Source organism: Acanthochromis polyacanthus, chromosome 8, assembly GCF_021347895.1.
Source record: "Acanthochromis polyacanthus isolate Apoly-LR-REF ecotype Palm Island chromosome 8, KAUST_Apoly_ChrSc, whole genome shotgun sequence".
Classification (NCBI taxonomy): Eukaryota; Metazoa; Chordata; class Actinopteri; family Pomacentridae; genus Acanthochromis; species Acanthochromis polyacanthus.
Window position 1 is genome coordinate 39,925,682 of NC_067120.1, and position 24,207 is coordinate 39,949,888.

At 38.8% G+C, this 24,207-nt stretch overlaps 1 protein-coding gene across 7 annotated transcripts in view; it reads left to right on the forward strand.

The window, feature by feature from the left end:
- The window catches only part of far1 (fatty acyl CoA reductase 1), a 44,680-nt gene extending 26,046 nt beyond the window's left edge, over nt 1-18,634 (forward strand). For 5 of the 7 annotated variants that reach the window (XM_022197343.2, XM_051951861.1, XM_051951862.1 and 2 more), the window contains 7 exons: nt 754-798; nt 5,244-5,365; nt 5,475-5,542; nt 10,817-10,988; nt 15,567-15,696; nt 17,358-17,485; nt 18,431-18,634. In XM_022197343.2, the coding sequence (XP_022053035.1) occupies nt 754-798; nt 5,244-5,365; nt 5,475-5,542; nt 10,817-10,988; nt 15,567-15,696; nt 17,358-17,485; nt 18,431-18,590 (825 nt within the window). In that variant the 3' untranslated portion in view covers nt 18,591-18,634. Of the gene's footprint in view, nt 1-753; nt 799-5,243; nt 5,366-5,474; nt 5,543-8,661; nt 8,834-10,816; nt 10,989-15,566; nt 15,697-17,357; nt 17,486-18,430 lie in introns of all 7 variants that reach the window. The other 2 variants (XM_051951860.1, XM_022197346.2) reach the window with 1 other exon arrangement.
- Nucleotides 18,635-24,207: the final 5,573 nt, after the last annotated feature.

A 24,207-nucleotide genomic window follows, 5' to 3' on the forward strand; every position in this document is an offset into this window, starting at 1 on the left:
CTAGTCCTGTTCAGTGTAAAACTGCGTCACTGCGTCATGTCCTGAGCTTCAGTGGTGGTGCATCTCCTCGTTGCCTTTGTGTGCTCGCCAAACTTCTGCTCTCATTTGTGCACTCGCCTCACCACTTCTGATCTCAGATTTTGGTGTTGCCAAACTTGGGCTCTAAGATTTGTGTGCTTGCTCTTGGATCTTTGTGAAACAACCCTATCAGACATCCCCAACCAATAGACTGGCCACTGAGATTGTTGCTCTCAATGAAAACTCAGCCTTTGATCAAAGATAGGAAAATAAATCTGTCAGATTGTGTTTAAAATGCACCAACAATGACAAAAACACACTGAAGTTACACAAAACACATCACAGGATCTCGTCTCGTCTTCGTTTTTAACACATTAAAAGGAAAAACGTGGACATTCTCAGAACAAATCAGATTGTAAAAGTTCCTCAGGTAGTTTCCAGGTGTTCCAACTGTTGAAACCAGCTGTGGTATTAAAACTAAAGATCTGTCAGAGCTGTAAACCGCTGACTAACACTCAGCTGAGCAATAAAGTCAGTGAAGCTGGAATGTGATGAATGTGGACTGAAGAAGCTCTGCACACGTTTCTGGTTGATCACTGCAGGAAGCTGAAAGATTGTTGGGTTTCTGGTTTAGATTGCAGCTTTTACCCTCCAACAGTTGTAGCTCATTGTTCTGTAATCTATCAGGGCAAAGAATCCATGCATTTTCATTCATTTCCTCTGTTTGTGTTTCAGGGCTGGATCGACAACTTCAACGGACCCAGCGGGATATTTATTGCAGTAAGTAGAGAAAGAAAAACGCGAAAAGCTAAAAGTGACACAAAAGTTTGACGTATTTTAAAGAAAGATCAGATGGAATTTATTGTTTCCTGAAGGGAAGTTTGCCCCAAGCAGTCGTACAGATTTTACAGCATCTAATAAAACAGAAATGTTCAACGAGGCGAAGAATCGCACCATCATGGACGAAAACATTCCTACTGCACAGATTCCCCATGAGAATAAAAACAGGGATCAAACTAGTAGAAACATCAAGAGTTGAGGCTGTTGAGTGTTTTAGATGTTTGGATTCAGCAGGGTTTGGGTTTGATGAGGTGACTGTAAGTCTTGAGTTTTCAAGTTCGTGAAGCTGAACTTATGCTGAACATCCAGTTTAAGGAGTTCTTACAATTCGTCTAAACTCTTTTCTAACCCTGGGAAGTTGCTTTAGTTTTTTCCTGCGCTCTGCAAGAATTTGAACGACTGAACAGTAACTTTTAGTGCTGTGTAATCGTAAAGCAGACACTGATAAAGCACTAAAGCCCTTTTAGATTTGCCGCAAAACCTCCGACTGGTTTAAATGATTTATTCTTTACTCGCTGCCAACACTCTTTAACACCATCGGGGCTGCAGCGTGAAACCGTCCAGCCCACCAGAAGAGTAAATTCCTTCACTGTTTTGCAGAGATTCGGTCGCAGCATCCTGACAGAATCACAGGACTGACTGGACCGGCAGGTGTTGGTCTGGTTTTTGGGTTCACAGAGGGAAGCGTGACGTCAGACATCCTGGGTCTGTTAGACGGGCTTTGCAGTGAAGGCCTCAGGAAACGCTGAATCCTGAACTGCTTCACGCCCTGCAGCTTGAAGTTCTTCAGATGACAGATGGACAGTTTGCTCTCCATCACACACGCTGTTTGTTCCTGGACTGACAGAGTTTCCTTTAAAGAATCTTATTTGTTGTTCCTCTGTGATATTGAGACAACATGCTGGCTTCAGGTTGAGTGAGCAGCTCTATGTTTCAGTTTTCAGCAGCAGTTTCAGGTTTCATTTATCTGGAATCTCATTAGCGGTGGCTGCTCCTCTGGGATTCAGACTCCTTCAAATACATTCAGCCATTGGTGGTGATTCTGCGCTAAGTTTACTAGCTTTTTATTTGGGACCGAAAACTGACTTCTGTAAAATATTTTAGAGTTTTGGGAATTTCACGTTTTCAGACCACAGCATTTTTGTATTTTCACTTTTGAAAAAACCTGTGAAGCCGTTTTAAAGGATCAATATCTCCAGAAATAAAACTCCTACTGCCATGAAATGTGGTGAGAACTAAGACAAAATAGTTTCATCAGATCTGAATAACTGAATGGATCCAACAGAGGACACATTTTTAATTATTGGACCTCGAAAATGGATAAAATCACAGTTATTTCAAACTCGGCTGATGTTGTGTCCCCGGGAAGTTCCTTTAAGTGTATATCCATGGATGGATCCATTTTTCTACTAAAATACAGTCTTTGGTCGACATTTCACCAAAGATGACTTGAATCTTGTCCAAAATTACTTGAAACTTGTCCCAACATTTGTTTAAAATAAGATAAAGATGGGACAACATGACTCAGAATTGTCAAAAATGACAATTATCAATAATTACTGTTCCTTGAAAATAGAAAATAAGTTTGTGGTTTTGTATTCATAAAGTTCCTTTAAGTGTATGGATGGATCCATAGTTCAACTAAAAATACAGTCTTTGGTTGACATTTCCACAAAGATTACTTGAATCTTGTCTGAAATTACTTTGAAATTTGTCCAAAATGGCTCAAAAATGGTCCTAAATAAGATAAAGATGATCCAGAATAACTTGAAATATGCCTGAAATGTCTCAGAAGTACTTGAAACTTGTCCTAGAAGACTCACAGTTTGTTTAAACTATGTTTCAACTCAGATAAAGATGGTCTAAATTGACTCAAAATGAGATATATAAGATAAGATAAGATAATCCTTTATGACCCCCCGTGTCCGGGGAAATTTCCCATGCTACAGCAGCATACAGCATACAGTAGAGCAACAATAAACACAATAAACAATAACACCAGCAACAATAAACACAGTAAACAACAATATAATTATAAACATAATAACAATCACAATATGTTCAGGAGTGTAAGGATGGAAAAAGTGGCTTATGGAATGATGTGAACTAAAGTAAAAGTAAAATGGTGCAAGAACTGTGCAGATTGTGATAAAGGATGATGTGATAGAATCTAGTTTTATGTTAACATCAGCCAGTGATGCTGGTGTTATAAAGTCTTATAGCAGATGGAATGAATGACTTGCGATAGCGCTCCTTCTTACAGATTGGGTGTCTCAGTCTGCTGCTGAAAAAGCTACTTAGAGACTCCACAGTGTCATGCAGTGGGTGGGAGGGGTTGTCCCTGATGGATGTGAGCTTTGCCAACATCCTCCTCTCACCCACCTCCTCTATGGAGTCCAGGGAACAGTCCAGCACAGAACCGGCCCTCCTCACCAGTCTGTTCAGTCTCTTTCTGTCCCTCCCAGTGCTCACTGCTCCCCAGCAGACCACTGCATAGAAAACAGCAGACGCTACCACAGAGTCATAAAATGTCCGGAGCAGAGTCCTGCACACTCCAAAGGACCTCAGTCTCCTCAGCAGGTGGAGACGACTTTGGCCCTTCTTGTACAGGACCTCTGTGTTGTGTGACCAGTCCAGTTTGTTGTTGAGGTGAACACCCAGGTATTTGTATGAATCCATCATCTCAATGTCCATACCCTGGATGTTCACCGGTGCAGTCTGAGGTGTTCTCCTCCTGTGGTAGTCGATGGTCATCTCTTTCGTCTTACTGGCGTTGAGCTGCAGATGGTTTCTCTCACACCAGTCGACAAAGTCAGAGATGACTGTCCTGTACTCCAGCTCGTCCCCATCAGACACACACCCAACAATGGCTGTATCATCAGAGAATTTCTGGAGGTGACAGCTCTCAGAGTTGTAGTGGAAGTCTGATGTGTACAGGATGAAGAGAAAGGGAGAGAGCACTGTCCCCTGTGGGCCCCCATGCTGCTGACCACTACATCAGAAACACAGTCCTGAAGCCTCACGTACTGTGGTCTGTTGGTGAGGTAGTCGATGGTCCAAGCAGCCAGGTGACAGTCTACTCCCGCTCCCTCAAGCTTCACCCTGAGCAGAGAAGGCTGGATTGTGTTGAAAGCACTGGAGAAGTCAAAGAACATGACCCTAACAGTGCTGCCGGTGTCCTCCAGGTATATAAATAATAATAAATACTTATTGGTTCTTGAAAACGGAGAGAAGTGCAAAATTTCCAATCCAGACTAGTATTGTGTCTCAAAGTTTCTGTAAATGTATATAAATGGATGGATCCATATTTCTACTAACATCCAGTCTTCGGTTGACGTTTCTCCAACTTTTGAGGTTCTAACATCAGTAGAATCTGATGTGAGGCAAGTTTGACCAGACAAGGTTCCAGTTTTTTGATATTTTGATGTAAAACCAATTTAAAATCACTTAAAATTGCCCAAAAAGTATCACAATTGTTTTAAAGGATTTAAAATGTCTAAAATGTCTCCAAATTCTTCAAAATTAGTCCCAAAAATTACATAAAGTTGTCCTGACTACTCAAAATTGTTCAAAATGACTCACAATTTGTCTTGATGTTGGTGTTCATAGAGGTCTAGTTGTTGGTGTTCATAGAGGTCTAGTTGTTGGTGTTCATAGAGGTCTAGATGTTGGTGTTCATAGAGGTCTAGATGTTCATAGAGGTCTAGATGTTCATAGAGGTCCAGATGTTGGTCTTCATAGAGGTCTAGTTGTTGGTGTTCATAGAGGTCTAGTTGTTGGTGTTCATAGAGGTCTAGATGTTGGTGTTCATAGAGGTCTAGATGTTCATAGAGGTCCAGATGTTGGTCTTCATAGAGGTCTAGATGTTCATAGAGGTCCAGATGTTGGTCTTCATAGAGGTCTAGATGTTCATAGAGGTCTAGATGTTGGTCTTCATAGAGGTCTAGATGTTCATAGAGGTCTAGATGTTGGTGTTCATAGAGGTCCAGATGTTGGTGTTCATAGAGGTCTAGATGTTGGTCTTCATAGAGGTCCAGATGTTGGTCTTCATAGAGGTCTAGATGTTGGTGTTCATAGAGGTCTAGATGTTCATAGAGGTCTAGATGTTGGTGTTCATAGAGGTCCAGATGTTGGTGTTCATAGAGGTCTAGATGTTGGTTTTGATGAGTTTCATGAGCAGAGTTACAAAATGCTTCACGTTGGGACTTTAACAGCATATGAGACTTTTTTGGTCTTAATGTTCCCATAGAGATGCTGGAAATGAACATATAATATTGTAACGTGATACCTGTTATCTCTGATTGGGGTTTTGGGCTTTGTTGATCCAGCTAACACAAAGAAAGCCTGGATATGTTGAACTTTCATTAACAGTCGTTCTCCTTCAGGCTGGTAAAGGAATCCTACGTACGATGAGAGCTTCTAATGACGCCGTGGCTGATCTAGTTCCTGTAGACGTCGTCATTAACGCCACGCTGGCTGCAGCCTGGTACTCCGGATCGTACGCCAGGTTGGACGATCACAGCCGTGTTCTCTTACATACATTTTCTGCTCAAGTTGTGCTGAAATGTTGTCTTTTAAAAATAGAATTCAGCTGAAATCTTCCCTCCTGTCTGCAGGCCTAAAAACATCCTGGTCTACAACTGCACGACTGGAGGCATCAATCCGTTCCACTGGGGGGAAGTCGGTATGTTTTCTTCCCTAAACACAGCCTGTCAAATCCCCCCTGACAACAGCAGCTTAATCACCAAACGAACAGCCCTGATTGTAATCTGATCCTCTGCTGCCTCACCCCAACTGGTAGTCTTTATCTTTGTTCACCAGCTCCTTCCAGATACTGGTTCAGAGCAGGAACATGACAGAGGTTTCTTAGATTACTCAGATCACACTTCTTATCTCGTAATAAATTACATTTAGTAAATAACGGATCTTCACTCAAATAGTAAACCTGCTTTGTTTCTTTTTCAAGCCTAATCATTTAAAGAAAAACATCAGATTTTACTTTTTTTCCACGTCAGATTTCTTTGACAGATGTTGAGGAATACTACTACATATTTTTATTTTATATTTTTTATTTTAAGCTCCAGTGGGAGCCGCACAGATCTGATAAACTTCAGGTTTTGTGTGGAAGCAGAATGAAAGATTTGACTTCCTTTTGCTACGTTTTGGGCTTTTGATTGAACTATCAATCATAAGACCCAAAATATTGCAGGAAAAAGACGGTAATGGTGCTAACTGATGACTTCCTGTCCATATTGTGCAACCAGTTTTACTCAGTTAATGCAGAAAATGACAACTGATTATCAGATAAGTGCAAAAAATAAAAATTATGACATGAGCAGGAGGAAAAAATATATAAACAGATTAAAAAGGAAGTACTTTATAAGCAAAACAAGTTAACTTGCTAACGCTAAAGTTCCAAATTAGTTCCAACCACTTTGGCAGCTGCAGTTGGAGAAAAATGGGTAATTGTTCTTTTAAGAAGTTAGCTAAGGAAAATCTTGTGACATTTATGACCAACTATGAGGTTCTATCAAGAAGTTCCACTGGTTTAAAGCAAAAACAGTGCCTGGTTTAAATTTGGCGGCCATCCCTTTCAAAAGGTATCACTCAACAAAAACACTACTCGATGGGAGGGATGGTCAAAATCTAAAGGAAAGAAGTTCAGTCTTATACACACGTGGACAAAATTGTTGGTACCCCTCAGTTAAAGAAGGAAAAACCCACAATTCTCACTGAAATCACTTGAAACTCACAAAAGTAACAATAAATAAAAATTTATTGAAAATTAAATAATCAAAAACAGCCATTACTTTTTAATTGTTGATTAACATAATTATTTAAAAAAAACAAACTAATGAAACAGGCCTGGACAAAAATGATGGTACCTCTATAAAAGATTGAAAACTATTTGACCAGAGTGACATGATTAACTCAGGTGTGTCATTTAATTGACATCACAGGTGTTTCCAAACTCATAATCAGTCAGTCTGCCTATTTAAAGGGAGACAAGTAGTCACCCTGCTGTTTGGTGAAAAGGTGTGTACCACACTGAACATGGACAACAGAAAGCGAAGGAGAGAATTGTCCCAGGACATCCGAAAAAAAAAATATAGACAAACATCTTAAAGGTAAAGGCTATAAGACCATCTCTAAACAGCTTGAAGTTCCTGTGACAACAGTGGCTCATATTATTCAGAAGTTCAAGACCCACGGGACAGTAGCCAACCTCCCTGGACGTGGCCGCAAGAGGAAAATTGATGACAAATTGAAGAGACGGATCGTTGGAATTGTATCCAAAGAGCCCAGAGCAACCTCCAAAGAAATTAAAGGTGAACTCCAAGGCCAAGGTACATCAGTGTCAGATCGCACCATTCGTCGTTGTTTGAGCCAAAGTGGACTTCATGGGAGACGACCAAGGAGGACACCACTGCTGAAAAAAAGTCATAAAAAAGCCAGACTGGAATTTGCAAAAATGCATGTTGACAAGCCACAAAGCTTCTGGGAGAATGTCCTTTGGACAGATGAGACCAAACTGGAGCTTTTTGGTAAGGCACATCAACTCTATGTTCATAGACTCAAAAACCAAGCATACGAAGAAAAGAACACTGTCCCTACGGTGAAACATGGAGGAGGCTCAGTAATGTTTTGGGGCTGCTTTGCTGCATCTGGCACAGGGTGTCTTGAAAGTGTGCAAGGTACGATGAAATCTGAAGACTATCAAGGCATTCTGGAGAGAAATGTGCTGCCTGGTGTCAGAAAGCTTGGTCTCAGTCGCAGGTCATGGGTCTTCCAACAGGACAACGATCCAAAACACACAGCCAAAAACACCCAAGAATGGCTGAGAGAAAAGCGTTGGACTATTCTAAAGTGGCCTTCTATGAGCCCAGATCTGAATCCCATTGAACATATGTGGAAGGAGCTGAAACATGCCATTTGGAGAAGACACCCATCAAACCTGAGACAACTGGAGCTGTTTGCTCATGAGGAGTGGGCCAAAATACCTGTTGACAGCTGCAGAACGCTCATTGACAAATACAGAAATCGTTTAATTGCAGTGATTGCCTCAAAAGGTTGTGCAACAAAATATTAAGTTATGGGTACCATCATTTTTGTCCAGCCCTATTTCATTAGTTTGTTTTTTTAAGTAATTATGTTAATCAACAATTCAAAAGTGATGGCTGATTTTGATTATTTAATTTTCAATAAATTTTTATTTATTGTTACTTTTGTGAGTTTCAAGTGATTTCAGTGAGAATTGTGGGTTTTTCCTTCTTTAACTGAGGGGTACCAACAATTTTGTCCACGTGTGTAAAAGAGTGATAGAGGTATTTTTAGTGTCGTGTAATGTGAGAAGCTCAAGTTTGTAGTGAATTGCTGAAAGTATTGATTAGCTTTGTAGTAGATTTCACCACGTTGTAGGTTATTTATTTTGGGCGTTTTGGTCAATCATTCAATAAATTGTAGCATCAAAGGATATCTGGCATAGTTTCAGTAGATCAAGGTAACACAGGAAGTCTTTCAGCTACTGTAGATATAAAACCAAGAACCTCTATGAGAAATGTTTGTCATCGAGGTTCTGGTAGTCCAGCTCCATCAGAACACAGCTTCAGTAGAACGCAACTTCTTCAGTCCTACAGTTCTTCAGTTCTGAGCTGAACTGAAGAAGCCTCTTGGATGAGAGATGAAACGCCTTCAGGAACCTCAAAGAGAAGTCCCGTTGTGTTCTACTGAAGCCCCTAGGATGTGTGATGAATCTTCCAGCTGCTCATTGATGACTTTTGTTGAACAACCTTCTCTTCTTAGAGTACCATGTAATATCCACATTCAAGAGGAACCCCCTTGAGCAGGCCTTCCGTCGGCCCAATGTTAATCTCACATCCAATCACCTAATCAATCAGTACTGGATCGCCGTGAGCCACAAAGCTCCGGCCTTCCTCTATGATCTGTACCTCAGGCTGATTGGACGACAACCCAGGTAACCTCACCGTCGCCGACTCGGACTACTGCTGTCCTAACGACAACAACCCGACACAAACCTCCACCGCTTCACTCCTCTCACTCTTCTGTTAGCGTAGCTGCCTGACATTGTAGCTGCAATGTGTTAAAGATGCTTGTGTGCAGTTTTGTTGGTTTTTAAGAATGTATAACCCAGCGGCACTCCTGATGGGTTCTGCACTCTTTGCCACTTGCAATGTTCATATTTTTGGTCGAGTTTCCAAAACGTTAATGGACTCGGGTCATCTAAGTTTAGCCCATAAATGAACTGAGGTGGACTTGAGTTTGCAGACGTTTTGGGAACTGGGGTCAGGTGTTGGTCCTTTGTGAAAAACCCTCTGCTAGCTTGTAAACTGCCTCAACAGTGAGAACTGGATCCAGTTTGGTGTGGGGATGTCTCGATCCGATCAAGGTTTCGATGCAAATCTCAGGCTGATCCTTTAGCAGTCGTAAACAGAGAGTTTAATTAGCAGCAGGATGCTAACAGTGCACATTTTGAAGAGTTCAATCAATAACTGGCAGCGTTATCAATCAATAATGGAATAATTAACAGACACTTGATTAGGTGGCAACAGTGCCTCTGGTATCTATGCTACTGGGATAAAGGAACACTGTGTCAGGACCACAGCGCCACCTACTGAACTGGACTATTGATATAGGGTTCAAACTATAGTTTTAAAAGACTAGTACCATCCAAAATACTACTTTCTGTCTAATCACCCGCAGTTCCAACTTTTTATTCTACTAAAAATACAACTTTCTGTCCAACTGCTTACAAATGTAAATGTTTATTCTACCAAAATTGCTACTTTGTGTCTAACTACTTACAGCTGTAAAGGTCTATTATACTGAAATTACTACCATCTGTCCAACTACTTACAGTTTTAAAGGTTTATTCTACCCAAAAATACTATTTTCTGTCTAGTTACGATTTTAAAGGTTTATTCTACCAAAATTACTACTTTCTGTCCAAATAGTTGAAGTTTTAAAGATCTTTCTCCAACCAAAATACTATTTTTCATCCAAACACTTGTACTTTTAAAGGTTTCATCCAAAAAAAATGTTATTGAAAATCAGTGCAGTCTTCTGTTTGTGTTTAAAACATCAGAGCTAGTGGGAGGTCATTAAACATAACAGAAGTCTTTGTCATAGTGCCCATTGTTAGCTAAACTCCCACAATGCTCTCTGTATAACATGAACTGTAGTCTGAGTGACGCCGCCTCTGGTCTCTGCAGTATCAAACAGACCCGGTGGAACAACCAGGAACTACAGCTGATCCACAACACTTTGAAACCAGACAAAAACACAGAAATGCTTTTTTTTTCTTAACCCATAGCAGAGCTGTTCAGTTGTGAAGCGCTGACATTGGGTTGATTTACATGCATTTATACTGGCCCCATATAACACTGATTTCCTATCACCAAATTTTGGTTTTTCATAGCAACGCTTTGTGATGGTTACAGTTTAGGTGCCTTCAAGAGACCTTAAGTAAATACTTTAATTTACGAGTGTTATTAGTTTCTTCAAATTTAATTGCTGAAGGCATATTTGTAGTTACTGTGGTTAAAAAAATACAGACCACAGTATGTGTATTAAATCCAAAAAATTATGGTTTATTGGAATTTATACATATATTGTGGTTCCAAGAAACCACCTTATATATCTTACAACTATTTATACGGCCAACATCATTGATCAACGTCATAGACTGAATTCTTTTGGCTAACTCACAAAAAGTCAAGAGCACAAATCCATATATTAGATAGATCAGATTGGAGCCTAGCCAACTTGTGTGGGACATCCCTATGATCATGTTACGATGCTAATGACATGCTAGCAGAGTCTTCACTCAGGGCCTGCATCTTGCTTTGTATTAATATAGGAAGATGAAACACATTCTTCTTCTTCTCCATCTCGTCCTCTGTGTCCTCGTTGTCCCGTCATCTGTATCTCTCTCCCACAGAGTACTGTATAAACATGACCTTCAAGACCAATCCCTTAGAGCAGGCCTTCAGAAGGCCCAATGTCAATCTGCGCTCCAACCCCTTTACTAATCAGTATTGGACCACCGTCAGCCACACTCTGCCGGCTCTGCTCTATGACGGCTATCTCAGGCTGACGGGCCGCAAGCCCCGGTAAGCTTCAACTGCCCCTCAACCCTGTCCCAGCCAGCCCCATGTGTTCTCCACATGTTCTCAGATGTTGTCAGATGTTCTCCACGTGTCCACACATGTTCCCAGCAGATGCTCTCAGATGTGGAGAACATCTGAGAACATGTGGGGAACATATGGGGACTTGTGTTCTCAGATGTTCTCCACATGTCCCTACATGTCCCCACATGTTCTCCACATTCCCCATATGCCCCCATGTTCTCAGATGTTCTCCACATGTTCCTCACGTTCACCACATGCTCCCAGATGTTCCACACATTCTCCACATGTTCTCACCATGTTCTCAGGTGTTCTCCACATGTTCCCACCTTTCTAAAGCCTATTTCAAACATGGAATACGCCACATTGCTGCTTCATCAGTCTTCCAATCCTCTGTTATTCTGATGTTACTCTGATTTTAACATTTCTACGGCTTTATTCACAGTGAAAAAATCAGTTCTTGAAAAATGTCGAAGTTGCAATGGCAGTCTTACAGAGTAAAGGCAGAATAACTTTAATAACGTGAAAGACAACGCCGACACAACCGTAGTCTTACTAGGTCGGATCGAGTACTCTTCACAAGTCTGAAATATGTGATTGAGGCAATTTAAGGAAGATTTTTTCCACTTTTCAGCACAAAAATTGGTCAAAAACATCATAAAGAACACCATGTTGATAAAAATACAATTTTACTTTCCATGAAAATAGATTCAGAATGATAGGGGTCACCAATAATGAAAGGAGCAGTTTGTTGCTTCCAGCTGTTTGGGATTATTTCCTCTGAGTTTATTACAAACAGAGAACTGTGCATATCTATCTGTGGAACAACTGTTATTTCTCCTGTATGTGGATTTATGTGGCCTTAGGTACATTTTTGTCCTTTACATTTAAGTTTTTTTGGAGAATTTTGACTGTAATAATGCATACAACATATATTTTCAACAGGAATTTCAACCTCAGTCCCTATAATACATCTATGATACACTGTGTAAACTCATGTATATAATGGTGTCATCAGTGTAGAGGTTTATCCTGGGGGCACCAGAAGCCTTGGCCACGTGTTTATGTAGATGGAAAACAACGTTGGGTCCAAGATGGAGCCTTGTCTTAAGACTGCCATTGCAACTTTTACGTGAAAGACCAAGCCAACACGCTCAGATGCCATCAGATTAACCGAAACCGTGCCTGAAAAGGGCTTTGCTGTGCGTCTTTGACTGGTTTTGTGGGTTAGTGGAAACAAAGACGAGTCCAGGGCAGCAGAAACAAAGACTGCAGCGTCTGAACTCGACCTCGTGGCAGCAGCCGGACTTTGTTGATAAAGACGGCGTGTCATGATTCGGTTTCCATCCTTTTTGCTGTGATCACGACGCACATCATTCCCCCCTCCGATCCTCACCCAATCAGCCAATCACAACAGATCCTGACTCACCACGGGACTTCCTGGTCAAAGCAGAAAGTTGTGTTCAGTCGGAGATGCGTTTCGTCTCTCTGGAAACAACGAGGCTGCATTTCAACTGATTTCTGTCCATCTATTTGTGTTTGCTTTTCTCTCTTTAAGGTCTTTTATTCTGCTAAACCAGAGACATTTCAGACGGCGAGTGTTTTACAGAATGAAGAATTTTGATGTAAATACTTCTTCAAAAATTAAACTATACTCATGTGGATGTAGCCTCGGTGAGATTACTGATCTGAAAACAAATCTTATCTGCCAAAAATGTTTTTTTTAAAAAAAGCTCAAACTACCTCTGACTCTTATGGAAAACACTAATTGATCCATTTATATCCTATTATATTCTGAATTTTGTGTTCTTCTTTGCATTCAAAAAGAAAACTAAAGCCTCAAACTACCACAGATAAGGGCTACGTTGGCCAGAACGTTACACTGCGTCTGAAATGAACTCGGTTTAACAGTAAACTCACATTTCATTGGTTTTCTTTGGTCCTAACTGGGTCTTCTGCATGTGTTTTGTCACGTCCTTTGAATCATTCACAGAGAATCTGAGTCATCAGAGTAAATGTTTAGTTCTTTTTATTCAGAACAATCTGAAACTGTTGAAAATCTCCAATTAAAATCTAGTGAAACTGTTCATTTAATCTGCTGGAACTCAGATTCTCCTCAGTGTTTCTGTCCTCACACCAACTACCAACACAGCTTAAATTATCATCACATATGTCTGAACTAACAGAGAAATGAAGTGTACTGACTGGATTCTCTTGTGTTACCAGGAGGACGATGTTCTGTTTATGTTTCTGGAACTAAAGCCGATTTAGTTTGAATTATTTTGGGTAAAATATTGAACTGAATCTGGGTCCATTTTAAAACTCCGCGGTTTGTCCTCCTGACTGGCACACAGATTAAATCCAGCTAGCTTCTGCTGATTTGTTTCAGTCACTGTCCTCAGAGGAAAACTCTTAACGTGACTGTTTACGGTGCTATGAAACTGTTTGAGAAACCTCATTGGGTTATTTGGCAGGTTTCTTAGGATGTTAAAATTTTAAAATCAGTATGTTCATCTCCAAATCTGAAGCCACCATCATCATGTATTGTTGCTGTCCAATGAAAACAAAGTTCCTAATTTGTTGTTTGAGAAATTTTCTGATGAACCATAAGATTCAAGAAATAGTTTTGGGAAATTCCTCTTTCCGAGTGATTTAAACAAGAAAACTGACACCATTAGATGACATCACTTTAGTCAAACATGGGGAGGATGGTCATCTTCACAACAGTGTTTCTGGCAGAGTATGTGAAGGAGGCCTTATTGCGCTAAAGGAACCCCAATCTTGATGATCTTTGGGGTCTGGAGACACTTTTTGTCCGGCTGAATAGCATACATTTTGTTTTCTTGGAATTGAGGCGCAAGAGAAGGTCATGAAAAGACTCGTTGATTGAAGAAAAGCTGAGTTGAAGGGTAGATGCAGCAAAGTGAAGTGATGGGCCAGTGAATTATAGAATGGTGTCATCAGTGTAGAGGTGTATCCAGGAGGCACCAGTCGCCTTGGCCACGTCATTTATGTAGATGGAAAACAAAGTTGGGCCCAAGATGGAGCCTTGAGGTACACCCTTAGCGACAATCAGGGTAACTTTACTCAGTGTATATGATTATTAATCATATACATATGCTTAGCTGGCAAAACCAGTTAATCCACCTTGAGGACAGGCCAGTGCTAGAGAGCCTTTGCAGAAGCATCGTGTGGTCTGCTGAATCGAAGGCCTTGGAGATTTAAAGTTGGATTAGCGTAGCGTCAAACCCTCAAACGGGTAACCTGACTCTGTAGAAAGGCAACAACAGGTGGATTTCCACTCCAGGAACTCGAGGCAGGAATTTCAACCTTTCTTTATTCTTTGCAGTTTCAAATCCAACGGCTTTGAACAACAAGTACAGTAGAGGTTTGTTATGTTGGTATATGTGGTGACTTCTACGTTGTCACAGTCTATGAACACATTTTGAGTCGTTTTGGATTTTTTTTGAGTTATTTCAACAATTTTTGAGTTGTTTTTTTTATTTTTATTTTTTACAAATTTTGAACAATTTATCAGTACAGCCAATAACACATGACATTTTCAGGCTATTTCTGTCGTTTTTGGTCTTTTTGAGTAATTTAGCACAGGATTTTGACCATTTGAGTAATTTTTAAGAATTTTTGTAGAACTTTCAGATATTTTTATACCACTTTGAACACTTTCTGGGTAATTTGGCACATTTATTTCAGGCATTTTCAACCATTATCGAATAATTTTGGGCCATTTTGGACGCAGTTTGTTTAATTTGGGACAATTTCTGTTATTCTGGACCCTTGTCGTTTGCATTTTATCTGTCTGGTGATGCCACGTTAGCGTAAATCTCCATATTTGTTGTAGCTGATATATTAACTGTGGACAAAGCTGAAAAAGACTTGATGTTTTGGATTTTTTTTTCACAGGACAGCAACAATATTGAAGTTTACATCATACAAAAGGTAGACAAACCAGATCATAGCACTGGAAAGCTCAAATTATCACCTTTTGGGAATCAAAGTCTTCTTTTGTTGAATTTGTGAAACTGATTGAAGTCATGCTCACGGCTTAAACAGAAAGAAAAGGTGACTGACATGTCCTTATGATGTTAAATATTAAATTGAGGGAGTAAATTTAACCTTGTTTTTCTTTGTAGTTAAATATTTCTTTGAAGTAGTTCAACCTCTGCACTCGAAAAAAGGAGAGTGGTGTCTGATACATACTTTCTACCATTAAAACAAACAAAAAAGATTAAATCATGAGTATTTGCATAATATGACATTCATTAATGTTCAAGTAAAGGAGAGTATTTCTACACGATTAAATAGCTTTCTTCAGCATTAAGGTGCCACTTTGGTTCAGTTTAATGGAATTAGAAGGATTTATAGTATTTGGCTTAATTTATAATAAATTAAACTGTTCAAACATGTTGCTTAATACTGAAACTGAACTGTTTCATTGTGTGGGAATACTTTGTGTTAATTCAAAGAGGGATTGTTTTGAGTCTTGTTCACCATCCGTCTGTCCAACCCTGCCTCTTCCTCTTCATCATCGCTCCTCCGTCTCAGGATGATGAAGACCATCAGCCGCCTCCACAAAGCCATGATGGTGCTGGAGTACTTCACCAGTCACTCCTGGGTGTGGAACACCGACAACATGGCCATGCTGCTGGCCCAGATGAGCCCCGAGGACAAGAAGGTATCTGGATGAACCAGAGCTCTGTTCAGAAACAAGCAGACACTACAGAGAGGCAGCAGACTGGCTGAGTTAATGTCTGACTGGAGAAACACATTCATTGATTCATTCATTCATGCACTGCTGACGTCGGATTTAGTGAACAAAGACGTTGTTTATCAGGAATCTGCATCTGTTAAAGGCTTGTTGGTGGATTCAAGTATGACACATTTGAGCCTTTTCTCTCAGTGGAAGCTAATCTGAAAAAAGAGAATCTAATTCTGTAATGTTATCTTGGCTTAGTTTATTTTAGCATATGGAAGTTTTAGCGTGGATTTGTCTAAACGTGTCTAATCTTACGTTGTTAGCATAATTTTGCTTATCTTACTTTATCTTAAAATATCTTAAGTTACCTAGTATTGGCTTGACTTGGCAAATTTTATTTTGTCTCACCTTAGCCTGTCATAACTTAACATATCTTGACTTATCAGAACTTGACTTATCTTACCATATCTGGGCTTAGCTTAACATATCTTAGCTCATCTTAACCTTGCACATTATGACTTTTTTTCTTAGCTTGTCTAAACTTGATGGATCTTGACTTATATTAGCTCATCTTAGCTTATCTTTGCTTGTCTTAACTTATCGTGTCTAGACTTATCTTAGTTCATCTTAACTTATCTTAGCTTGTCTTAACTTGATATATCTCGACTTATCTTGGTTTATTTCAGCTTAATTTACCTTAGCTTGTCTTAAATTTATATATTTTGTCTTATCTTTGCTCATCTTATCTTTGCTAATCTTACCTTGTCTTAACTTAGCATGTCTAGACTTAGCTTAGTTCATCTTAACTTAGTATATTCAACTTATCTGAACTTATCTCAGCTTGTCTTAACTTGGCATATGTCAACTTAGCTTAGCTTAGCTTGCCTTTACTTAGCATATCTTCACTTAACTTAGCTTGTCGTTACTTAGCATATCTCGGCTTTTCTAAGCATAGCTTAGCTTAACTTGTCTTAGCTTGTTTTAACTTAGCATATCTTGGCTTATCTTAGTTTAGCTTATCATAACTTACTTAGCTTGTCTTACCTTGGCATAGCTCAGCTTATCATAGCCAATATTAGCTCAATTTATCTTGAATTAGTTTGGCTTATTTTAGCTTGTCCTATCTTAGCATATCTCTATTTGTCTAAACTTATCTAATCTTAACTTATATTAGTTTGTCTTAACCTACTACATTTTGGCTTATTTTAGATTAGCTTCTTTTACTTTATCTTGGCTTAACATCTCTTAGCTTATCTAATCTTGGCTTGGCTAATTTTATTTTGGCTTATATTACTTTGTCTCAGCTTAGCTCATTTTATTTTGGCTTTTACATTATTTGACTTGTCTTATTTTGGCTTGGCTTAACTTATCTTATTTTTAGCAATTTTATTTTGGCTTATTTTAACTTAGCTGATTATCCTAGCTAATTTTATCTTTGATTATGTTAATTTAGCATATCTTAGCCTAGCTTAGCTTTGCTTGTCAGTTTTCTCCAGTATTATGCAGTTTTATCTTTAGCTCAACAGCATTTTTTCTTTTAACACTCATGAACAGACACAAACACACTAACCAGCTACATCTCTGAGAATAAATGTTGTTGTTGTTGGTCACTGATGGTGTTTTTATGTATAATTATGCAGGTTTTTAACTTCGATGTGCGTCAGCTGCACTGGGCAGAGTACATGGAGAACTACTGTATGGGAACGAAGAAATACGTTCTGAACGAGGAGCTGTCTGGGCTTCCAGCTGCCCGCAAACACCTCAACAAGTAAGTAATCTGTAAAATCTGTAAAAATCTGTGATCCTGCAGCCTCATACTGACACAAAAAGAAACATTATATGACAAGATCTCCATCTGGACCAACATACTGCAAGGAAACCTAGCTTGTCTGAACTTAGCATATCTGGACTTAGCTTATCTTAGCATATTTTGACTTAGCTTATCTTTACTCAGCTTAACTTGTCTTAACTTGGCATATCTTGGCTTATCTTAGCTTATCGTAACTTGGTGTATCTTGGTGCATCCTGGCGTATCTTATCTTAGCTTTTCTTAGCATATCTCAACTTACCTTAGCTCATCATAAGTTGGTGTATCTTGGGTTTTCTTAGCTTGTCTTAACTTAGCATATCTTGACTTAGCTTATCTTAACTTATCTTAGCTTTCATATCTTATATTAGCTTGTCTTAATTTAGTGTATCTTGACTTTTTTCAGGCTTAGATTATCTTAACTTAGCTTGTCTTAACTTAGCATATCTTGACTTTTCTTAGCTTATCTTAACTTGGTGTATCGTGGCTTATCTTAGCTTGTCTTAACTTGGCTTATCTTAGCTTGTCTTAATTTAGCTTATCTTAACTTATCTTAACTTGTGTTAATTTAGCATATCTCGACTTGGCTTATTTAACTTTTCTTAGTTTGTCTTAACTGTCTTGACTTGGCTTATCTTAACTTAGCTTATCCTAATTTATGTTAGCTTGTGTTAATTTAGCATATCTTGACCTAGATTAGCTTATCTTGATTTACATTAGCTTGTCTTAACTTTACTTAGCTTATCTTAACATCTTAGCTTGTGTTAATTTAGCGTCTTTTGACTTAGCTTGTCTTACCTCAGCATAACTTGGCTTAACTTAGCTTATCTTCATCTGTGCATTGTCCATTAAACCTTCATATCTGGTAAAAATGTGAGTTTTATCCTGATGTTTTTATTTTTCCAGGCTGAGGAACATCCGCTACACCTTTAACACCGTCCTGATGGTGCTGATTTGGCGGGTCTTCATCGCTCGGTCCCAGATGGCGAGGAACATCTGGTACTTCGTGGTGAGCCTCTGCTTCAAGTTTCTGTCCTACTTCAGAGCTTCGTCCACCATGAGATAATGACGAAGGAAAGGCCGGCGGTGGAACGATGAAGAGGCGACGGTGAGCAGGAAGCAGCTGTTTGGAGGATTTAATGAAAGCATCCTGAAGATAAACCTGGAGTCTACGGACGTCGCCTGATGTTTCTGCACTTCGTAGAACGCAGGACGAACAGTTTGTTGAAGACGACCGAAGCCTCGTGCGATGGTTCAGCTATGCATCGGCCCTCGTTAAATGTCCTTTCTCTGCTGTCGTCTGAAAACTAAACTTTACTCTTCGTCCTTCAAGTTTGTCTGTTTTATGGAACTTTAAAAAAAAGAAAGACGTGTGATGGCAGCATTCGCTCTGCAAACCTTAAACATGGTTGGTTGCTTCCAGACATCTTGGTCAATCTGTTTAAAATCAACTAAAATTCCTCCAGAACCTCCTCAGGACATCTGGTTCTTCATCTCCAGTAACTTCATTAGTGATCAGAGTTCTGCCTTCATACTGGGAATTTTCCAGAGTTCCAAGTCCTTAAAGTTCATAGAGGAGAACGTCAGACTACTCTAGAACTTTCTCCGGTTGTCGTAGGTCTACTCTAGAACTTTCCTCCGGTTGTCGGTAGGCCTACTCTAGAACTTTCTCCAGGGGACGTTCTCCTCCATGGACTTCAAGGACCTGGAACTCTGGAAATATTCCCAGTATGAAGGTAGAACTCCGATCATTGATAAAGTACTGGAGATGAAGACCAGATGTTCTGAGGAGGTAAACTTGATTCAGTTTTGGTTGATTTTATAAGAAATGATTTCCAGATGTTGAACCAATGTTTGTGTTCTTTTTGTTCCACCTCTTTCCTTCTTCTCTGCTCTGCAAAAAACAACTTGAAGCTATATTAACTCAGTTTGTCTGTAACTCTACTAAGCACAACGTATGTAGACTAACTGCTTGACTCAGTGCCTACAGACTGAACCTTCTCGCATCAGCAGACCTCAACATAAAGCTTCTTCTTCTTCTTCTGCAGGTCCATATAAAAGTCATCTTTTTGCCAAATTACCTCTCAGCTGGCGGCAAGAAAAGTTCAGAGGGAGGAATTCTGTCACGTTTTTGGCTTTTTTTCTCGGTTACGTTTGGAAGTTCCATCTTGAGCCCCTGCGTTTGGTTCCTTCTGGTTTCCTTTAACGTCCTCATAGCACCAACTGTAGCTCAGCGTCCTCTTCACTTCCCTCTGTTGGTAATAATCTTTCGTCTTATTGGCTCGTTAGCTGCTGTAATACAAGCTGCAGGGTTCTTCTTCTCTGGGTTTTTACAGGAACTAACCCTCAGCGCTTACCTGTGCACTTCTGTTTCCTGTTTTACCTGGAATGTGATTTTAGCAGCATGAGCCGCTCTGCACAGGATCCTCCAACCAAGAAATCGTGCCTGAACTTTTGTCTAAACAATGTGAACACAAGCAGATCTATGTTTCTAATTATTTGTGTAAAGCTCTATTTAGGTAGGAACATATTTTTATGCTACTCGCCGAGCTTCACCCAGCAGCTGCTGTAAATACCAGGAACACATAGAAGCTGCTCGTCTCTGTGTGTTTTAATTTCTTTTCTCTGAATGTTAAAAACGGCAGCCGGACGTCTTTTCTCTGAAACAGAAACTACACTGGAATGGAAGTGAATCTGTTAAAGTGTGACTGAGTCATTGTGACCGGTGAGCGGCTGTTGTCTTGTGTTTTGTTGGTGGGTAAAACTAAAATAAGAAAAGCAACGTCTCATTAAGGTTTTTCTCAGGCTTAGAGAATAAAAGATCTTCTCACTTCTGAAGTCAAGAACTCGCCTCGATCTGGAGTTTAAACTCTTAAAGGCTCTTGAAAACATGGTTTTTCTTGGAACATTGGGAGAAACTAGAGTTTGAGGAATGTCAGATGAGCTACAACCAAGAGCTGGTTGTTTTAGAAAGTGGTTTCCCAAAGGTCAATAATCCAACTTTACCTCTAAAGATAAGAAGGTCACTTTCTGTTTGTCACTAATGTAGTTGAATTCTTGGCATGTCATGGTAAATAAAAAACAAACTCTTTTGTATTTTTCTTCAATTTCTCTATAGCTAATTTTAAAGTAATCGATATCAGAGGATGTGTCATAGTTGTCACACAACACAAAAGATGCAAAACAACCAAACTATGTCACAAAAAAACAAAATATGACACAAAGCAACCGAACTATGACACTAATCTACCAAAATTTGATACCAAATGACTGAAAGCGATTCAAAGTGAACACCAAAAAATTGCAAAACAACTAAAATATAACATTTACACAACCAAAATTTGATGCAAAATGATCAAATTTGGGTGCAAAACAGCCAAAAGTGATGCAGTATGACCCCAGTAAGATGCACAACAACCAAACCGTTACCCCCAATTGATCAAAATGTGAGAGAAAAGGACTAAAACTTGCAGGAACAACCAAAATATGACACAAAATGACCAAAATGTGAGAGAACGTGAATAAATGTGATGCAGAATGATCACTAAAAAGGCACCAAACAACCAAAAATTTGATGTAAATGACCCAAAGTGATTCAATAATTAACAAAAAAACACATGACCCAAAAGTTCATGCAAAATATGAAAATATGGAAAAACGAGGACTAAATGGTGAAAAATAAACTGACACAAAATGACCTAAAGTTAATGCAAAATGACTGAAAGTGATTCAAAACGAACACAATCAGATGCAAAACAACTAACATGTGACACAAAAACCACTAAAAGACACAAAACAACCAAATTATGACCCAGAAATGGACCAAAATGTGAGAGAAAATATCCCAATATGGCACAAAATTGACCAAAATTGATTCAGAATGAACACAAGAGATGCAAAACTTTACCATCCATCCATCCAGCTGTGAAAGTCTCGAGACTAAAATCTGTTTTTGTTCATTTTCTCTATAAACATTTTTGTCTACAGATAAAACTCTGATGTCTGGTGGTAGCTGTGAATCTGTCGTCATAGAAACGGATCAAAAGATTGTTCTTGTTTCAGAACTTCACCTTTTTCAGTGGAGCTGCTGCAGAAATCCATATCTGCCTCCTTGATCACTAATAATCCATAGCGGTTGTTAAATCTTTATGGACACTGTTTTCCCAATATAAAACCAAAAAATAACTCTTGAAAGCAGGTTTTCAGGGCCTTTACAAGAACTTCCTTCATAGAAACTCATTTAAACTATTAAACTCAATAATTGTTCTTATTTATGAAGATGATGAAGGAGAAAAGTTATTTTCTGTTCTCGGGTTTCTCAAAGTTTGCTTTAAAGAAGAGCCAATGAGTTCCTTCCAGACTCCAAAAGATCCAATAAATCACGGGTGCCTTAGTTTTGTAAACCAAAAACAAGAAATAAACTCTTAATCCTCAACAAGTTTCATTCTTTTTAATTAATCCACCTAAGATGGTTCTAAAGCTACAGGAACTTTATTAATGATCAGAGTTCTACCTTCAGACTGCGAATATTTCCAGAGTTCCAGGTCTTTGAAGTCCATAAAGGAGAACGTCCCTGGAGAAAGTTCTAGAGTAGACTACCGACAACTGTGCAGGGTCAGTAGGTTACTCTAGAACTTTCTACCAGTTGTCAGTAGGTCTGCTCTAGAACTTTCTCCACGTGTCAGCTAAACTTTTCTCCAGTTGTTGGGCAGGTCTACTCTAACTTTATCCAGTTGTCATAGGTGACTACTCTAGAACTTTCTCCATTGTCAGTAGGTCTACTCTAGAACTTTCTCCAGTTGTCGTAAGTCTACTCTCGAACTTTCTCCAGTGTCAGCAGGTCTACTATATGAGCTTTCTCCAGGGGACATTTCCCTTATGGACTTCAATAAGACCTGGAATGTTCTAAGTGAGACTAAACTTTAAAGCCTGGAAGCAGGAAAGGAAGGACGTCCCTGGAGAAAGTCTAGAGTAGACCTACCAACACCTGCACAGTTGGTCCGGCTAGTCTACTCTAGAACTTTCTCCAGCTGTCGGTAGTCTACTCTAGAAGCCTTTCTCGCAGGGGGACATTCTTCCTTTCTTGTGTTCCAGTCTTGAAAGTGTTAGTCGTCACTTCTAGAACATCAGAAGCTGGATTCTTCCAGGTCCTTGAAGTAATAAAGTCGCTTTACATCACATCCAGGTTGTCTTCAGTCTGAAAGATAATCTGGAATTTAACCAATTTGAACAATTTTCGAATCCTTTGGGGACGATATCTGAGTTCGTTTTCAAAGTTTTTTAGACTATTTTTGGTCACGTTTAAGAGTCTTAGACAGGTTAAGTGTAATTGGTGACATTTTTGTCATTTTCAACAGCTTTTAATGTATATTTTGGACACATTTTTAGGTCTTTTGGACAAGCTTTTTTGAGTCATTTGGTGGGAAAATTATTTAGCACATTTCTTTGGGTAGTCATTTTTGCACAAATAGTGAGAAATTTATGACTGTTTTTTCTGTAATTACGACAGGTTCCATGGGAATTTGATCATTTATTAAGAATAATAATAACTTTATTTATAAAGTGCTTTCCATCAAAGTGCTGTACACAGAATAAAAATCAATAAATAAAAACGGATAAAAAAATAAAACAATAAAAACAGAACATAAAAAAAGACATCAGTTAAACAAATAATTTAAGATTCATATGTAAAAGAAAAGAGGTGGGTCTTCAGCTTAGTTTTAAATACATTAATGGACGGATGCCTGCCTGATTCAGCAGGTAGACTGTTCACAAGTAGGAGCCCGAAAGAAAAAGCTCGTTCCCCCATCGTCTTTTTTACGCAAAGTACCTTTGAGTTGTGGTAAAAACTGACCCCGATCAGTTTACATCCATCCAGGTGTCTCAGACTAAACACTGAAAGTGGTTTCTGTTCAGAACCATATTTTCCATAATTTTAGACAATTTTTGAGTTATTTGAACAACTTGAAATCATTTTTGCATAATTGCTGAGTCATCTGGACCAAGTTTCAAGTATTATTGAAATTTTAACCCATTTGGACACATTTTGAGAAACCTTAATTTTAAAGAATATTTGCATCATTCTTGAGCATTTTGACAAATGTTATGCTGTTTTTAATCATTTGTGAGTCATTTGGACAATTCTTCATCATGTTTAACTCATTTGGGCGAATTTCAATAGTCTTACATAATTTTCATTAATTTTTAAGTCCTTTTGGAAAATTTTTTAGTCATTTTGGACAACTTTAAGCAATTCTGACAAATTTCTGACTAATTTCTAGTCATTTTTAAACTCATTTTTCAATAATTTTACATCATTATCAGTCATTTTTGTCATTTCGGTCATTCTGGACAAAGTATGAGTCCATTTGCATCATTCTCAATCACTCTGAGCAAATTCTAACTCATTTTGGACTATTTTAAGTCATTTGGATCAATTTTTTGTTATTTGGACACATTCTCAGTAATGTTGAGTCCTTTACAAATCATTTTAGAACATTTTTGCAATTCTGAATGAACTTTTTGCCACTTTGCATCATTTTTGACTAATTTTTGATTCACTTTAACTCATTTCCATCATTCTCGAGTCATTATGGACAAATTTTGAGTTATTTTAATAACTGATAATTTCTGAAAATTTTCAGTCATTTTGAATCACTTCAAAATAATTTTAGACTGTTTTG